The sequence below is a fragment of the Zootoca vivipara genome, chromosome 5, assembly GCF_965207765.1.
Source record: "Zootoca vivipara chromosome 5, rZooViv2.hap1.1, whole genome shotgun sequence".
Taxonomy (NCBI): Eukaryota; Metazoa; Chordata; class Lepidosauria; order Squamata; family Lacertidae; genus Zootoca; species Zootoca vivipara.
Genome location: NC_142588.1, coordinates 74,572,365 through 74,589,180, shown reverse-complemented (window position 1 = coordinate 74,589,180; position 16,816 = coordinate 74,572,365). Strand labels below are relative to the sequence as shown.

The window sequence follows — 16,816 nt, the reverse complement described above, 5'->3', positions numbered from 1 at the left end:
TGTCAGACAGGAAGAACTTCCTGACAGTAAGAGCTGTTCGGCAGTGGAATTTGCTACCAAGGAGTGTGGTGGAGTCTCCTTCTTTGGAGGTCTTTAAGCAGAGGCTTGACAGGCATATGTCAAGAATGCTTTGATGGTGTTTCCTGCTCGGCAGGGGGTTGGACTGGATGGCCCTTGTGGTCTCTTCCAACTCTACGATTCTATTATTCTATGATTCTACGATTCTACATCTCAAGGTGCATGCTAGCAATGTTTCAGCCAATGCCATTCATGCTTTAGCAATGTTCCGATTAGACTACTGTGATACCCTCTACATGGGGCTACCTTTGAAAACAGTTCGGAAATTTCAGCTTGTGGCGAGAATATGGCAGCCTGCCTGCTGAAAGACATGGAGAGGATCTCTCATATTTCACCTATTCTGAGACAGCTGCACCGGCTGCCAATTCGTTTCTAAGCCCAATTTGAAGTGTAAGTCCTGACCTTTACAGACCTAAACAGCTTAGGTCCTGATTATCCCGGGCGACATCTTCTCCTATTACAAACTTACACACACACACACACACACACAAACACACACTTAAGATCTTCTGAGGGTGTCCTGCTCCAGATTTTCTCTTACAGAGAGGCTAGGTTAAGCCTCTACAAGGAACAGAGCCTTCTTGGTGGTAGCTTCGATGCTCAAATGTTCTTCCAAGAGAGGTCAATTTAGCCTCTCCACTGCTATCCTTTTCAGAACAACAGTAAACTTTAGTTTTTGTTGTGGTTTATTGGGACGTTGTTAAATTTGTTTTATTTGCTGATTACCTTTAATTTTTTCCGTAAATCATGCATCACTATAAATAATCAATATGCATATGAAGACATATAACTTGGTACAGGTTACCGCACTACTACCTTGTTCCATTTGGTGGGAAACCTGTTCTGCTAATCTGTTATGGAGTCATATAAATTATATGAGTCTGCTGAGGTTATCGGTGTCAGATAACCACTGATTCCTCTAGTCATGATGCCTACATATTTTGCTGACTTACAGCCCTGGTCACTAAGGTATTGTCCTGTTTAGGGAAGTTTTTAATCTGTGATATTTTAATGTATTTTGGTATTTGCTGGAAGCCACCCAGAGTGGTGGGGAAAAGCCAGCCAGATGGGCGGGGCATAAATAAATAAATAAATAAATAATAATAATAATAATAATAATTGGCCAGATGCCGCGGACTGAACTTAGGACCTTCTCTATATACAGCATGGGCCCAACCACTGAGCTCTGGAGCTTTCTGCATAAATTATGGGACCCTGGCCACAGGGAGGAGACAAAGGGCTCTACAATTTAATCCAGTGACCTGAGATTGATAGCCGCATGGATCAACCCAAGAGACAATTCTTAAGCTTTAACATTTCAAAATATCCTGCATCAAGATGGAAACTCCGATTTGTAATGTGCTTGAAAGAAATCTTCTGATTCTGTTCCATCGTTTGAAAGTATACTCAGGCTTAATTAACATTTGTGTTAGCACATTTGCCAAGCTTTTCATTCCCTCTCCCGGATATATATATATATATATATATATATATATATATATATATATATATATGTGTGTGTGTGTGTGTGTGTGTGCATGCCAGTAGGGAGTCATATATGTGATGCACTAAGCAAATGAGTGAAAGTAATTTGCTATGGTGTTAAAATGGGAAATATCTGGGGATCGCATCTGTCTTCAGGATTTTGAGTCTTCCAATAATGAGTAATCTCCAAGGGCCTGTGTTCATTACCAATTTATGCCAGAATATGCTGGTCGAGGTTAAATGATAATCTTATTTATGTGAGAGTAACGATGCACAAACACACATCTGTTGGATTCACAGCTTTTCTGTATTATAGCACAGTTGGTTAGAGGTTGGTGTTGATAATGCCAACGTTGCAGGTTCGATCCCTTTTATGAGACAGCTGCATATTCCTGCATTGGTGCGGGTTGGACTAGATGATCCTCAGGGTCCCTTCCAACTCTACAATTCTGTGATTCCATTTGTATTACATTTGCAACACATCTTTTAGGAAAACGTCTTAGAAGGCGGCTTGCAAAACACTGAAAAAACAAAATTTTGTATGGTCAATCAAAACAAAAATAAAGTCACACCATATTGCCGTGTGCGTGGATTTTCAATTTCACCAGACTCTGCATTCTGGGCATGACGACTCTATCATTGCCCACTGGGTGCTAGGTCTAGGGTGGTTGTGGAGCCTCGAGCAAGATACCGCATCAACTTCCATGCATGGTGGGAGCTCGAAAACCAGAACCCACTCCAAGAAGTCGAAGCTGAGGTCTCCTTTGCAATTCCTCCTCACAACAGCACACTTGTTCCTATGAGTAGACAACTCCCATAAGCAGTTAAACCAGCCTTGTGAAAAGTTCCATAAAAAGCAAAATTTTGTGATCAAGGGACATAAAATGTTTAATTATAGTTTGCCTGCAGCTGCACACCATTTGTGGCCTAACATCCTATTCATTTTGTGTCCTATTCAACATTTTAAAGCAGGTGTGAGGAACCTTTGGCCCTCCAGATGTTGCTGAGCTACAGTTTCCACCATCCCTAGCCACCGATTATACTTGCTGGCACCGATGGGAGTTACAGTTCCTCAACATCTGGTGGGTCAGGTCTTCCCCACACTAGTTTTAAAGTTTCCATGCTTAGGCATTGAGACACCATCCATAGTTGCCACAGAAGACTGAAGTCCCCTTCAGGCTCAACCGGGGAGCAGGCAGAAGGGATGCAGTTATCTGAACTAGCCAGATGTTTAACTGATATTCAATCACAGTCAGTCCATTATTTAGAGCTGTCCTGCCCAAAAATGACAACTAGACATTTCGTTTTGTTGACTGTAACCTTGATTTAAGGAGCCATTTGGAGCCTGGCTTATAAATCTGAGTTTCTAACATTGATCTCATCCCTTCCCTGCATAGTTTGTTGCTTTGTTTCATTTTGTATTGAAAATCCACGTTTTTAAATGGCTGAGAGTATTATCCGAAGGCACTTACCTTGCTGGTGCTACGAACGTCTGAGCCTGGGGCAAAGGAAGTTACCTTATATAAAGTCGGCGCAATGCTCCACCTAGCTCAGTACTGGCTACACTAACTGCCAGCAGCTCTCCAAGGTTTCAGGCAAGAGTCTCTCCCAGCTCTAAATGGGGATGCCAGGAATTGAACCGGGGGTCTTCTGCATGAAAAGCAGGTGCTCTACCACTGAGCTACAGCCTTTCCCCATTCCGGAACTCCGAATGAATGGAAGACACCCCAGACACCACACGTTTCACCTTGGGTTCCATAATGGATGAGAAGTAGGATACAAATATGAGAAAACAAATCACTTGTTTTATTCCATCACTATAAGTTGCTCCAAGAGTTTGAGCAGAACTGAAAGGAGGATATACAATTTTATAAACAAATAAAATGTTTGGAGGTGAGGAGGAAAAGAACAATCTCTCTCGTAGTTTGCAAAAGCTTCCAGTCAAGCAAAAGCTCTTGAAACGGGTTTGGAGCAGGGCTGGTGAGAGGTGGCAAGGCAGAGTCACAAAGACCCAGATAGAGAAGCTTGGAGGGCCATATCTGGCCAAGGGAGCTGGCACTCCTTACCCATGGCCTATGGCTAAAGTGTAGTATTGGGTGTCTTTCATCTGCCCTTTGTGCTGCATCCCTCAGTCATTGCAACAGCGCTTGCACGATGGTCCCCTTAATCAAATGAATGGAAGTTACCTAGCAGCAACGCTTAATGGAGAGCTTTCCTAATCCTTAAGAATGGCTATGGTTGCCAAGCAGCAGAATGAAACGACAAATCCTTGGCTCACTAGCTTTGGCGACCAAGGTTCCCGGGGCCAACAGAAATTTGTGCGCTAGCTATGGAGCATCTGAAAACAGCAACAGACAGATAGAAAGGCAGGCAGGCAGATGATCATCACTCCAACATGACCTATGTGACTGAAAAGTGGTATTACAACATTATTCTACAGCAAAAAAAAATCTAAGCTGCCCTTGAGTGTGATATGGCCAAATGGCAAGTCACAACCCACAACATGCCTTCAGCCGCCAAAGCAAACATAGAGCATAGAATTTACTTTTCTCACAGTTCTGGCAACTGCTGTCCAGTCAGTCAGTATGAACAAGTCCAGTCATAAACGAGGCAGAGTTGAACATTTGCCCCTTCGGAGATTAATTCCAAGTCCAAATATTTGGCTGGAATGGCAGCCCTATTTCGTTTTAAAACAAGCAAACATACATTTCTCCTTCAACTTCCACTTTGTCCAGCCATAGCTTCATCAATTACAGGCATCACTTCTTTAGACTTTACACCAGAGGCAGGAAAAGTGTGTGGGTGTGTGGGTGTGGGTGGGTGTTTGTGTGTACCACGTATCGATTTCTCACTGCTCTGTAACATGCAAAAGCCATCCTGGCTCTCAACCAGATTCAGAACCCTAAATGAAGCCTAAATGCTTGCATTTAAATCAGTTCAGTTCCATTTAAGTCAATCAGACTAAGCAATTTGAAATTCAAGGCCTTTACCTGCATGGACAGTGGAATGCTGAGGTCAAGGTGCATTGAGCATAAGCCTATGCATTTTTACTTGGAAGTAAATTCCACCATGTTCAATGGGGATTACTCCCGGGTAAGTGCATGCTAGACTGAAGCCCTAATCTGTAGGCTCAAAGGAACATATGCCTTATGCCAGACTGCTGGTATATCTAGCTCAGTATTTCCAATGCTGAATGGCAGAGACGCTACAGGGTTTCAGACAAGGAACAATTCCAGCCATACAGATGCCAGGGGGTGAACTTGAAACCTCCTGCATGCAAAGCAGATGCTCTACCACTTAGCTACAACCTGTCCCCCAAATAAACAAGTCTGGGGTTTCAAGCATGGTAAACTAGGGCAGAAGATAAGTCTCACGCCTGACTGATGAAAGCAAAAATATATTTGAAAACAGCAATTCTAGACACCATCCATTTTCTTGAAGCAGTAATATATCCATAGAGCATTAGCTATAGTTCTCTTTCATAAGTGGACAAACATGCTTTTCAAATCCGCTATTTAAACAGGCGATCCTTTCATAAGCTGAGACTGATACAAGTGATCTTTTAATTAAGGATTTTAGTGAAATGTTAATGAAGGAAATTCTCAGACTTTGTGATTGCGGACACACAACTACTATCCAGGTATGCTCTCAGCACCAAGCAATTGTTCAGAAGACATGATGGCCTTTAGTTTGAGGATTCTAATTTTTTCACTTTAAACACAGAGAGAAAAAGCAGAACCCTTTCATGTCCTAATGACTAACAAATTTATTGCAGTAAGAGCTTTCAGAGTAGATAATCCCAGCCTTTAACAGTTCAGACCTGAGTCCATCTTTCAGTCTAAACGTGAAATGTATTTGCTTTTCGCAGTACTATGGACTAACACTCCTCTGAGGTTTCACAAATGGTGCTTCTTAACATTCCAACTTAAAGATACACTGTAATTCTAAGGTAAGGATGAAGGAACTATAATAAACTGCAAGAAAACAGAGCCTAGCCCTTCTGAAAATCCCCAACTTTGCCTTAAAGCAAATTATTAAAACCACAACCTCATTAATAAGATGAAAAAATAGCATCCCTTAAAACTCTATTGCTTCAGTGATTACAACTGCTTCAGTCATTATTTTTGTCTTAGCTTTGAAAAGAATGATAATATTTACTCACTTTCAATGAATCAAAGCAGGCGATTACTCGTCCATTTTCAACTTGGCAGCTTTTCGATGGATGTGCAAACTTACATTCCGAATCTGGACGTGAGCAAGTCCCTCTTTGGAACTCGCGACACACTTCCAGTGTTAGCCATTTCGTGTCCCGGATTGGTGTGACACTTACAGCCATGTTTAGATTTATTTATTTTTACAGGTAGTTAAAATTGTCAATGAAACAAACAAATTTTAAAAAAAAGGAGAGAGAGAAGAGGCCAAACTGATAAGACTGGAAACGATGAAAAATGCCACCTCCAAAATGCTTCCCCCAAAGCCCCAAAGCCCAACGTTAAAAGATGTCAAGTTGTGTTGTCGCAACAGCAAGGAATAGATTTCCCACTAGAAAGTCACAGCGCGAAACTGTCAATCAGAAGAGGGGGGTGGTTTTGGAACTTAAGGTCGTCAGAAAAATGAGCATTTAAAAGTGTGGCCTGCAATGAGCCTTGTGCTCTCAGTAAACCATTCCCGAGTGCCAAATTGGGAGGCCAAAACGCAAGCAGCAGGGAGGCCCCTTCAGCAGAGGATTTCCAAGCTGCTCTCAGGGAAAGTTGCCTGGAAGGGGAATCTCCACACGGCTGAATTTGCAATGGTTATTATTAATTTCACTATTGAGATTTTGATTTATTCAATTTTTTTTTTTGGTGTGGCGCAATTGGTATCGATTAGTTTGGCACAGACAGTCGCAGCAGTTTAAAGAGATAAATGAAGGAACGGTTTGTTTTGCTCCTCCTCTCTTCGATTTTTTTCCCCCTTTCTGGCAGAAGATTATCTCACTTTTCCAGCAAACTTTTGTTGTTGTCGTTATGCTTAATATTTCTAAAAGAATAACTAAAAGCAGCCTAGGGCAATGCCTGATGCTTAAGAGCTTTTCTCTCTCTCTCTCTTTCTCTTGATTATAAGTAGAAATGAGGGGAGGGGTGGCTGGGCTAGAGGTGGAGAGTGGATGAGCTGTCGTCGCAGTCTAGCTGGCAGCAAGCAAGGCAAAAAGCAGAGTCTGCTCTAGAAGCGGTTCCAAGCAGCAGAGACGTCAGGAAAGGCACTTCTTAGTACCAACCTGTAGAAAAAACAGATACGTTAACATTTACCAAGCAGCATTTCACTGATGTCTCACAGCATAATCACGTCGCCATGTGCTCCTTTCCGTCTTACTACTCTCTACACAGCATGATTCCTCCTCCCCCCGGCTTCTCGGTCTCAAAACAAAACAAAAATTACTTACAGTGCAGCATATTGCAGCCGGCCATCGTGGGCTTATTAAAAAGGGGGCCGATCTCCCTTTCTGAAGCAAGGCATGATGATAGGGAGATAACCAATCACAGACAGTGTTGCAGCAATATTCTGGGCAGAAAGCCAGTCGTGTGGGCTGTCTTATGAAAGGTCGCGCCTGTCAGACGTTCATTGCTATGCTATGAGCAGAGAGGACGTCCATCAGATGCGACTTTATTCCACTGCAAGAGGACGACCATGTGGGTTTCGAAATTTACCCAACATGCAGCGAGTGGAATAAACCATGTTAGGGGTTTTTATTTTTTTCCTTCCCTCCAAACAGCTTCCAACTCCAGCACCAAGTGCCTGCAGTGTCCAGGCAGAGGAAAGGGGTGGGGGCTGCAGAGCAAGGGGGGGGGGAGGTGGATAAAAAGGAAAGCGGGGAAAGCAGCAAGCTTCCCAACTGCAGATCACATTTAGGCTGCTTTTCTCCCTGCTTTGCATCGAAGCCCAGCAAGCCCAGAGCACGCCTACTGTATCTGACAGATGAATATAAAAGGGAAAGGGGTGTTCACAAATGGTACAGTCTCCTGACCTATCCAGTTCACTTCCTTCTAAACCATAAGCCCTGCCTCCTCTACAGAAAGGAGCACGGCTTCTCTCTCTCTCTTTTTAAAGTGCTGGGGAACTATTCCGTTCAGTCAGCACAGAGCCTGCCAGTAGATCCCAGGCAGGTTAGGAAAGATCAAAAATACCTTCCCGGGGCACAAGCCTAGGTCATTGGAGGGGGTGGGTGGGAGCGGTGGGTATCTTCAGCCTGCCCGGCCACCTCCAAAGCCAATCTGGGAGGGGGATAAAGTGACTCCACCACAGTCACCTTAAATATTAAGCAGGCAATCTGGTTTTAAGCAACACGATACGCTTCGGGTTGACACTTCCGACTTAAAGCGATAGCGCCCACAAATGGCCTACAGTTTTCTGAGGCTCGTGTTCACACCAGAACTCAGCTTCCCCAGGGGCTCACGTCTTAAAATGGCTTCTTTAAGAAAAGAGTTTGCTTTGCACTATACTAGTCAGGATATTCTCCGCCAGAAAGAGAGAGAAAAAGACAGAGACAGACAGAGAGAGAGAGAGAGAGAGAGAGAGAGAGAGAGAGAGATGAAGATGGTAATGATTATTATTCAGAGAGGCAAACAACTGCGGTATTTTTCGGCCCGTGGGAGAGAGAAGAGCTGTTGTAAATTTCATAAACCAAATTAATCTGATGGGACTTTCACAAGATTGCACGGTTTTGTTCCAGTTTAGTTAACTCTGAAAAGCAGAGGGTGTTTTCACAAGTGCTGAATTTGTTCCTTAGGATTTGTTCTCTCTCTCTCTCAGAAAGCTTGGAGCACCCTTTGCCTGCCCGATTAAATTCTCTAAGCATGGGGGGAAAGCATAGTGATTTCTACTTGCGGGTGCGTATTTTATTCCTTTGCAGGTATGCTTGCAACAGCCTATTTGCATCAGAACCTAAAGATGAGATCAGCAAGAGGCAAGCCCAGAACAACGTCCAACCACCTGAGGAATACCACTGGCCATCTGCAGCCAATTCACAGGCATGAGAAATATATGAAAGGGCAGCTCTTAGCCACACACCTGAAAAGTACAGTAGTAGCAGAATCCTGGCCTGAAGAACTGGCTTGCCATGTGAGCCACTACACTAGCTTCCTGGGAGGTGGGTCACTGTTGCATGCTGGGAGGAACAGGGACGAGGCATTGTGGAAGTCTGCGTGGTGTAAACACACTGGCAAAGCCCATCCTGTGTTCCTGCTGGTGCATTTGCACCATGCTGGCCTTACTGCCCCTTCCTGTTTCCCCGCTTGTATGCAGCAGCAACCCGCCTCCTGGAAAGCTACCATTGTGCCTCCAAACCGCCCATCTCCCATCTCCCGCTCTTCTTCAAGGGGCCCCTCCAGTAAAACGAGTTAAGGACTATTCTAATAAAAATGAATTGCCACGCCATCTTTCCCCCAGTACATCTACACAACCAAGAAAACGATGAGCATACTAGTCTTGCCTGATGCATCAGGCGATATTCAAATTTCTTCCACCATTCCAGCCCTCAGACATTTCAGTACAGTGCTAATACGTAGCTCAGTTGGTTAAAGCATGATGCTGATAATGCCAAGGTTGTAAGTTCGATCCTCGTAAGGGGCAGCTGCATATTCCTGCATTGAAGGCGATTGGACTAGACGATCCTCGGGGTCCCTTCCAACTCTACCACTGTATGATTCTATTTCTGCTCAAAAGGAAGTCCCACTGAGTTCAGTGGGGACCACTGCCAGGGAAGAGGGCAAAAGACTGCAGCTTTGCAGTGCAGTTTTATACATGCCTACTAAGTAGTAAGATTTATGAAGTTCAAGGTGCTTAAGTACACTCTTCCCCAAGTCCCGCTGAACTCAATGGGGCTTACTTCTAAGTTAACACATATGGGATTCTGCTCCTAACCTCCTATAAAGACAAGGAATCAAAAAGATAAAACAGTGAGACTGGGAGATTTTTAACCTTGCTGTCTTTAGTATTTTGATTTCCTGGAGCAAAGTAACATGAGGAATGTTGGCCTCTCCTACAGTGGTGTCCCACCCCCCATTTAAAAGCCATAATTGCAGCACTAACCAGCTAGGACACAGAAATCCTCTGTGATTAGGTGCAGAGCATGCCGCAATCAGTCTTGGCATGTTATTGGAATTCGGTCTGTGAAAACACCACCCCAGTTCCAGATTCATCAATCCAGAAACCTCCTTCAGTCATTCATCAGTGGAATCACCATGCCACTTTATAAATGCTCTTTGGAAGAGGAGATAAAAATCCATCTTTTCCCAAAGTTACAGTGTGCAAAGTCACAAGTGATCAATATTACACGATGTGAGCAAGAGGTTGCTAAACGAATAGCAATTTCTGGATATATATATATATATATATATATATATATATATATATATATATATAAACTTTTTCTAGCAATCCTTTCTTGTTCATTATGTCTACTGCTGTGGAAATCATTACTTTCTCTTTATCCCAAAATAAAACACATACAATGCTCTTCAGAAAGACAGATATGCTGAAAAGATAAAATATACCATAAATGGTTGGTCACAAGAAACTATGTATGTTGTTATCCATTTAATAATGATCTCCAACATTTCCGTAGCATGATTCTGAATACTAAAATTAACAATGCACAACCTTCTACTTTGGTATTTACCCACTGCCAAGTATTTCACGCAACAAATGGATACATACTGCATGGATATATGCAGCTATGGCAAAGAATTATAGGGCAAAACTCTCCAACCTGTTCTTTGAACAGCACAGCACATTGTCATTGATCTGTCAATTCAAGGTGCTGGTGTCAACCTTTAAAACCCCTAAACATATAAAGATAAAACACAATGTTATGTTATATTGCTTGCTTGTTTAATGTATTGGTCACAATATAGCAAAATGGTAACAACGTTGTTATTAGTTGGTGAAGTCGTTTCAAAGAATGGTGGTGTTATTATTTATTTTTGCATCGGGGATGTTCGCTATCCATAATAGCAGTAGGGTTTTTAAAAATAAAAATATATTCCTAAAGAAATCTATCCCTTGTTCAACTGGGTAAAGGTAAAAAAAGGTAAAGGACCCCTGGATAGTTAAGTCCAGTCAAAGGCGACTATGGGGTGAGGTGCTCATCTCGCTTCAGGCCGAGGGAGCCGGCATTTGTCCACAGACAGCTTTCCGGGTCATGTGGCCAGCAGGACTAAACCGCTTCTGGCGCAACAGGACACCATGATGGAAACTGGGACCCCCCAGGAAATACAGCTAGGGCCTCTAACCTGTTCAATATTTCTTCACATGAGGTACATCATGCACCACTAACAGACAGGGTGGATGTTTGTTTTTTCCAGCTATTACCTGATTGTTCTCTTTTTGCTGGTGTATCTTTTATGCCAGACATCCCCAAACTTCGGCCCCCCAGATGTTTTGGACTACAATTCCCATCTTCCCCGACCACTGGTCCTGTTAGCTAGGGATCATGGGAGTTGTAGGCCAAAACATCTGGAGGGCCGCAGTTTGGGGATGCCTGTTTTATGCCTTCATTTCATTAGCTACCTTAGGATTTTGTTTGGGGTTTTTGGGTTTGATGGCCCCATCTGTAGTTTGTAATGGGGATTGCCATATATTTCATTATTGTCAACCTGTTTTTGTAAGCCGCCACCCTGAATTTTCTTTGAAAAGGAGGGAAGGTATAAGATTTCAATAAACATAAATGTTAAACAGTGACAGTAATAGAGATAACGGTCTGAACCCGTCCATTGAGGTTCGTTGACATTTAGTGCTCAATCCCATATGCCTAAGAATACACGAAAAGAACTATACTAAGCAGATTTAGGGTCTAACCCAGGATTGAGTAGCATGTGGCTGTGGATGCTGTTCGATTCCAGCCCCCATACTCCTCAACCAGTCTGGCCAACGATTGGAGATGAATGGAATAGTAGTTCAAAAACCTGGATGGCTGCAAGATAGCATCCCCTGCCTGTTCTAGCCTAATATTCTGTTCTCAACACTCATCAACCTCCAGGGTGCCTACAACCATTAAAATTGAAATTGATTTCAAACATTCAGCTACATTATATATATATATATATATATATATATATATATATATATATATATCCTTAGTACTCAGAGTGTGAGGAGCTTGCACTATTTTATAAGCCACTCCTCCTTGACCATATCCCAACTTTCTAGTTTTTAGACCATGTCTCTTTTTTTGCCTTCTACATCTGAGCTTGTTGCACTGATTGGTTGTGCCGGTGGACAACGATAAAATTCCCTCTTTATTTCTGCACTTTTGGCAAGCACTGGCCCTTTTGCCATGGATCCACTGCTGTGTAGCCTCCCCCTATCCCTTCTAGGTTCATTTAACCTGCCCATTCCCTCAACCTGGGAGGAAAATGATCATCTGGCATTTACGCTGTCTCCCCTTGCCTTGCCTTTATCATCCCTGCGATGATTTGAACACATTCCACCCTCCCCGTCCCCAAGTCTCACTGGGGCAAAGTTTGAAAACCCTTGGACTGCAAATATTTAACAGACATCACTGAGAAGTAAGTTCAAGGTTTTGTTACAGGGAAGATCTACTTCCAGGCTCATTCTGGCCTCAGTTTAGCAATTTCGGTGAAAGGCACCAAGAATTCTGAAGAGCTTAACAAAGCCCAAGCAGAATATTTAAAACAAGTCTAAATAAGCAGGATAAAGGGCAGTGATTCACAAACTTGCCTTAATCTGTATGAAGCAACTGTCTGCTCCTTGCATGCTCCAAGTGGCTGCAATGTTTTGATTATTTCCACCCTCCCCGCTCCTACGGCTATAAGCTGAGCTTCTGGGGTTGCAAGGAGGAAGACGTAAATAAACATTAACTTGGAGGAATATGAGCCGGGTAGAGGAGAATTAAAGAGGGTCATGTGGAAATGGCATGAAATTATACTAGATATACTTCACAAAGCCAATTTCACAAACTGGCCCTGGGTTTTTTTTCCCATCTGCCCTTAACCTATCTTCCCGTTTATAAAAAAAAAGAGAGAGAGAGAGAGAACACCAAGGCAAAATACTTCCATTTAAAGAGCATTTTAGCCCTAAAAATATGGGCACGGACACTGCATTATTCTGATGAATATCTTGACTAAGCATCCAGTGACATTTTTATATCAGTTTCTTAAATCAAAACACAATACTTTATGGGCAGTATGTCATAACAAATATTTTGCTCCCCTGTTATATGTAGGAGTAAGGCTTAAATGCTTGAACCGGAATGATTATGGGCTGAAGATTATGAGACTCTGCAAGTTATGTGGGAAATCGTGACAGAGCCTGGAGAATGAATTCGCTAATAATCACCTTTTCAGGCATATAATATTTTCCACCAAAAGAAAAGAAAAAAAGCTCCAGATCATAAACGTTAAATTACCAAATTTGTGGTCAATATCACACCCCAAAATATCAAAATACAATGGAAGTAAAATAGGAATCTATGTAAACCAATGATTGCTCTCTCTAGGTTTTCTACTGTTCTGTTTTTTGGGGGGGACTGAGCAGTGAAGGAACCAACCATCTGTTTAAATCAGGTGCTAAAATGGTAAAGATAAGCTTGCCCACAACTCAATGGTTCAAACTATATACCCATTATTCCTTCACAGATGTCTACATGCTCCCATCCTGTTAAAAATCTAAATCAGGGGTGAGGAACCTATTGGCTCTTCAGACGTTCACTGAACTACAACTCCCATCATTCCTAGCCTTTGCTCATGCATGCTTATGGGATTTGTAATCCAGCAAACATCTGAAGGATCAACAGTTCCCCCACCTCTGATCTAAATGCGCAGCCCCAACCATAATCAAGATAGGTCTCAATATCGGAAATTACAAGCTTTATCAAAGTAGTAACTGCAGGGCATGGGGACTGAACTAAGAATAACACTTAGCAATTTTTCATTATTTTAATATTTTCCAATGAATTGTATGCATTTTCACTATTTGCTTATGCATTCTTCTATTTAACGCTAGTAGAAAAAGACTTTATCCCAAGTAATCTCAAGAGATGGGCATGGTTGAATTGAGACAACAGTTCTCTTTCTTGCCAAATTCTAGAATATTTGGAGCTAAACAGGAAATATCACAAGGATATGCGGGAAGAGGGGAGTAGGCAGAAAGTGAAGCTGGTGGGTAATCAAAATTCAACCCACAATCTACGGATGGGGGATGAATTTGATTCTGTTCGCTTTAAAGTCACATTGATCAAATTCACACTTTCTGAAACAATATGAGAACTGAAATACTGCCATCTTCAAAATTCACACTTATCCAGATTTTGCAATGCAGCTGTCCAACCATTCAATATTTACAAAAATACATATATGAGAAGGACATGTGCATGAAAAATGAATATATTAGTGAAAATAATATTATATGCATTAGACTGGCAAGCATGTGCACATTTGTCAAAATTGCACATACAACATGCAGTTACCATGAGACATTTACACAAAATTGCTGAATAGTTTTCATGAAGATTTTTTTTAAAGGAAATAAAAAATTCGCTGCAGAGATTTGGGGAGCCAAATTTAGGAGTGGGAAAGTGAGAGGAAGCCAAAGAATTTCAGAATCTACCATCCCTACTCCAGTCATGTATAAGAGGCCTACCTGACCAACCAGTATTGTTGTTGTTTATAGTCCCAGACATACAGCAAATGTAGGAAGCCAATGGAGACCTCCATGGGCCACCATACATGGTTACGTCTATCCTGCAAGAGTGGCAAGCAGAAGCAGCTCACCGGTGGGGAGGAGCCACTACACCAACTTCCTGGAAATAGTGCCACTGCTGCTTGCTTGCAAGGGAGGCATGAGGTGGGAGGCAGGAAGGCGGTAAGGGCTTTGCAGGCACACCGGAAGGAGCACCATCTTGGTTCTGACTACCCAGCCCTGACCTCCTAGTTGTCTCACCCTTACCCTGCTCCCTCCCGGTCCAGGGATGCCGCTGCTACAAAGCTAGCATTGCGTTTTCCACCCCGCCAGGCAATCCACTTCTGGTGGGAAGCTGTACAGCATGGGTAGGCAAACTTAAGGTCCGGGGGCTGGATGCGGCCCAATCGCCTTCTAAAACCGGCCCGCGGACGGTCCGGGAATCAGCGTGGTTTTACATGAGTAGAATGTGTCCTTTTATTTAAAATGTATCTCTGGCTTATTTGTGGAGCCTGCCTGGTGTTTTTACATGAGTAGAATGTTTGCTTTTATTTAAAAGGCAACTCTGGGTTATTTGTGGGGCATAGGAATTTGTTCATTTCCCCCCAAAAAAATATAGTCCGCCCCCCCAAAGGTCTGAGGGACAGTGGACCAGCCCCCTGCTGAAAAAGTTTGCTGACCCTTGCTGTACAGCCTGTGTCAGGGCATCTCAGAAAGAATGTTGTCCCTAAACTATACAAGAAAATAGAAATAATCTTGCTCTCTGGGGCTTCAAATGAGTAAGGAACATAACTGAAACTTGTATCCAGATTTTTCCAGCCATTCAATTAATCAATTATTCAGAGGTTTACTAAATGGGGAGGCTAAAGAATTAGCATTGAAGAAATTACAAACATCAGCTACAAACGGAAGATTTCAGTTTAAACTACGTTCTATTATTGCACCAAAGAAATGGATTCATTTTCATATTCTCATTACACTTTTCATCAAAGGAAAAACACATTTGAGTAGGAACCCTCTGTTTATGCTTCGTATACATGCATCCACGGTTCTGTAATTGATTTAGCAGAATACTGGTTGTTTTGCTCCATGGGAAGTCAAAACACACATGCAAGGAAATGTACAAACAGCAATCGTTTAATGTACATTAATCAGCCTTAAAAATTAGAAAAGTGAGGAACAAAAAGAAGTCGAAAGTCATGAACTGAATTGCAGATAAAAAGAAAAATGTGTGGAGTGTTTATTAGCCTAGATAATGCCTGGATTCCTAATATATAGCTGGTGGGCCTGATACTGGCTTTCGAAAATGCATTATGCTACTGTTGCAGTATCACAGTGGGACTGCACTTCATAATCAGCTAGTAGAAAATACTGGTCGGCTAGCATCCAGCCCGAATCTGTAAAGTCCTGCTATTTACCGGGGACTAAAACCCAGGGTGCCCACTTTGCACGGGGCTGCTGGGAAAGAGGGGTGGGAGTATTACAGAGTTTCCCGTTCCATCTGTCAAACATGTGGGAAAGTCCGGAAACAGGGAGTTCTAGGGTGGGGAAGGAGAAGAGCAGAGCTGGTCCAGGATCCACTGGATCCCAAGCTGGCCCCACTGCCATCACACAATTCAGGAAGGTGGAGTGATTTTCCCCATGTCCCACTTTCTGACCCAGCCAGCATGAGTGGCAGGGCTGCAGACAGTGGTCTTGGTGCTCCATTAAGCAGTGGCCAGGGTTTGAATCCCACCCTTTCACATTAAGGGCAGGGAGCGGGAAGCCTGGGAACCAAAAATATATTTGCTCCTTAATTTTCTATCCCCAAAGCAAAACCAAAACCAAAAAAAACAGCCCAACTGTGCTGTGTTTTCACCCCGGTTGACTGGCAGCCCTGCACAGAGTTGTAATGAGATACTGCAGTTTTTATGCATGCATTTCAAATGCTTTCTAAAAGGCTCTAAGCTTCGGTGGTAGCTTCGGTGGTAGCGTGAGCTAAAGTTCCAATCAGATAAATAAAGTGTGCGGTAATTACTTCACCAACCAGCAAGAACGCAGTCAAGAGATAGGTGACAAGATAAAATTAAACCATGAACCACGGGGGCAGATCACTAGGCTTGGAACTTTAAATATTAAACTTGGAACTTGGAATATTAAAAAAAAAACATACTAGGTGAAAACCATCTAGCACCGTATTCTGATTATCAAGCTGGCAAACAAACAGGAAACGACAGGGTTCATCTCTCTTCCGTTTTTTGAAGCCATGAAGTTCGCAATTGCCTAGTTTGGTAGACAAATTGTCAAGCTAAAACACCATTTCCACCGGAAGTTCTTCTCTGGTCCAGTATGCTAAATGAGATCTTGTGCATGCACAATTAGCATTCGTCAGACCCAAGCCAGGTGCTCAGACTTTTAAAAATGCTAACCTTTTATTTTTCATGGATTATGTTTTTATCTGGGATATACATAATTCTGTGGCAAAATAATACTGAGAAAACTGATCTAGCAACTTCACTGAGCCACCAAGATTCTATGCCCCTGAATACGATTTTTTAAAAACATACAGGGGGGGGGTGCTCTCTATTGCTTTGTTGCT

The 16,816-nt window shown here is 42.6% G+C and overlaps 1 protein-coding gene across 36 annotated transcripts in view; it reads right to left on the bottom strand.

Moving 5' to 3' along the window:
• MBNL1 (muscleblind like splicing regulator 1) overlaps positions 1–16,816 on the bottom strand; it is a 176,004-nt gene that overhangs the window by 133,841 nt on the left and 25,347 nt on the right. For 24 of the 36 annotated variants that reach the window (XR_015950031.1, XR_015950032.1, XR_015950033.1 and 21 more), the window contains exon 2: positions 5,726–6,820. The exons of 10 other annotated variants lie outside the window; for them this stretch is intronic. Coding sequence is in view for 21 of the 26 variants with exons in the window: in XM_035132486.3 (XP_034988377.1) it covers positions 5,726–5,899 (174 nt within the window). In the remaining 5 variants the exon portion in view is untranslated. Of the gene's footprint in view, positions 1–5,725; positions 6,821–6,851; positions 6,963–16,816 lie in introns of those variants that run through there. 2 more of the 36 variants (XM_088669823.1, XM_088669814.1) reach the window with 2 other exon arrangements.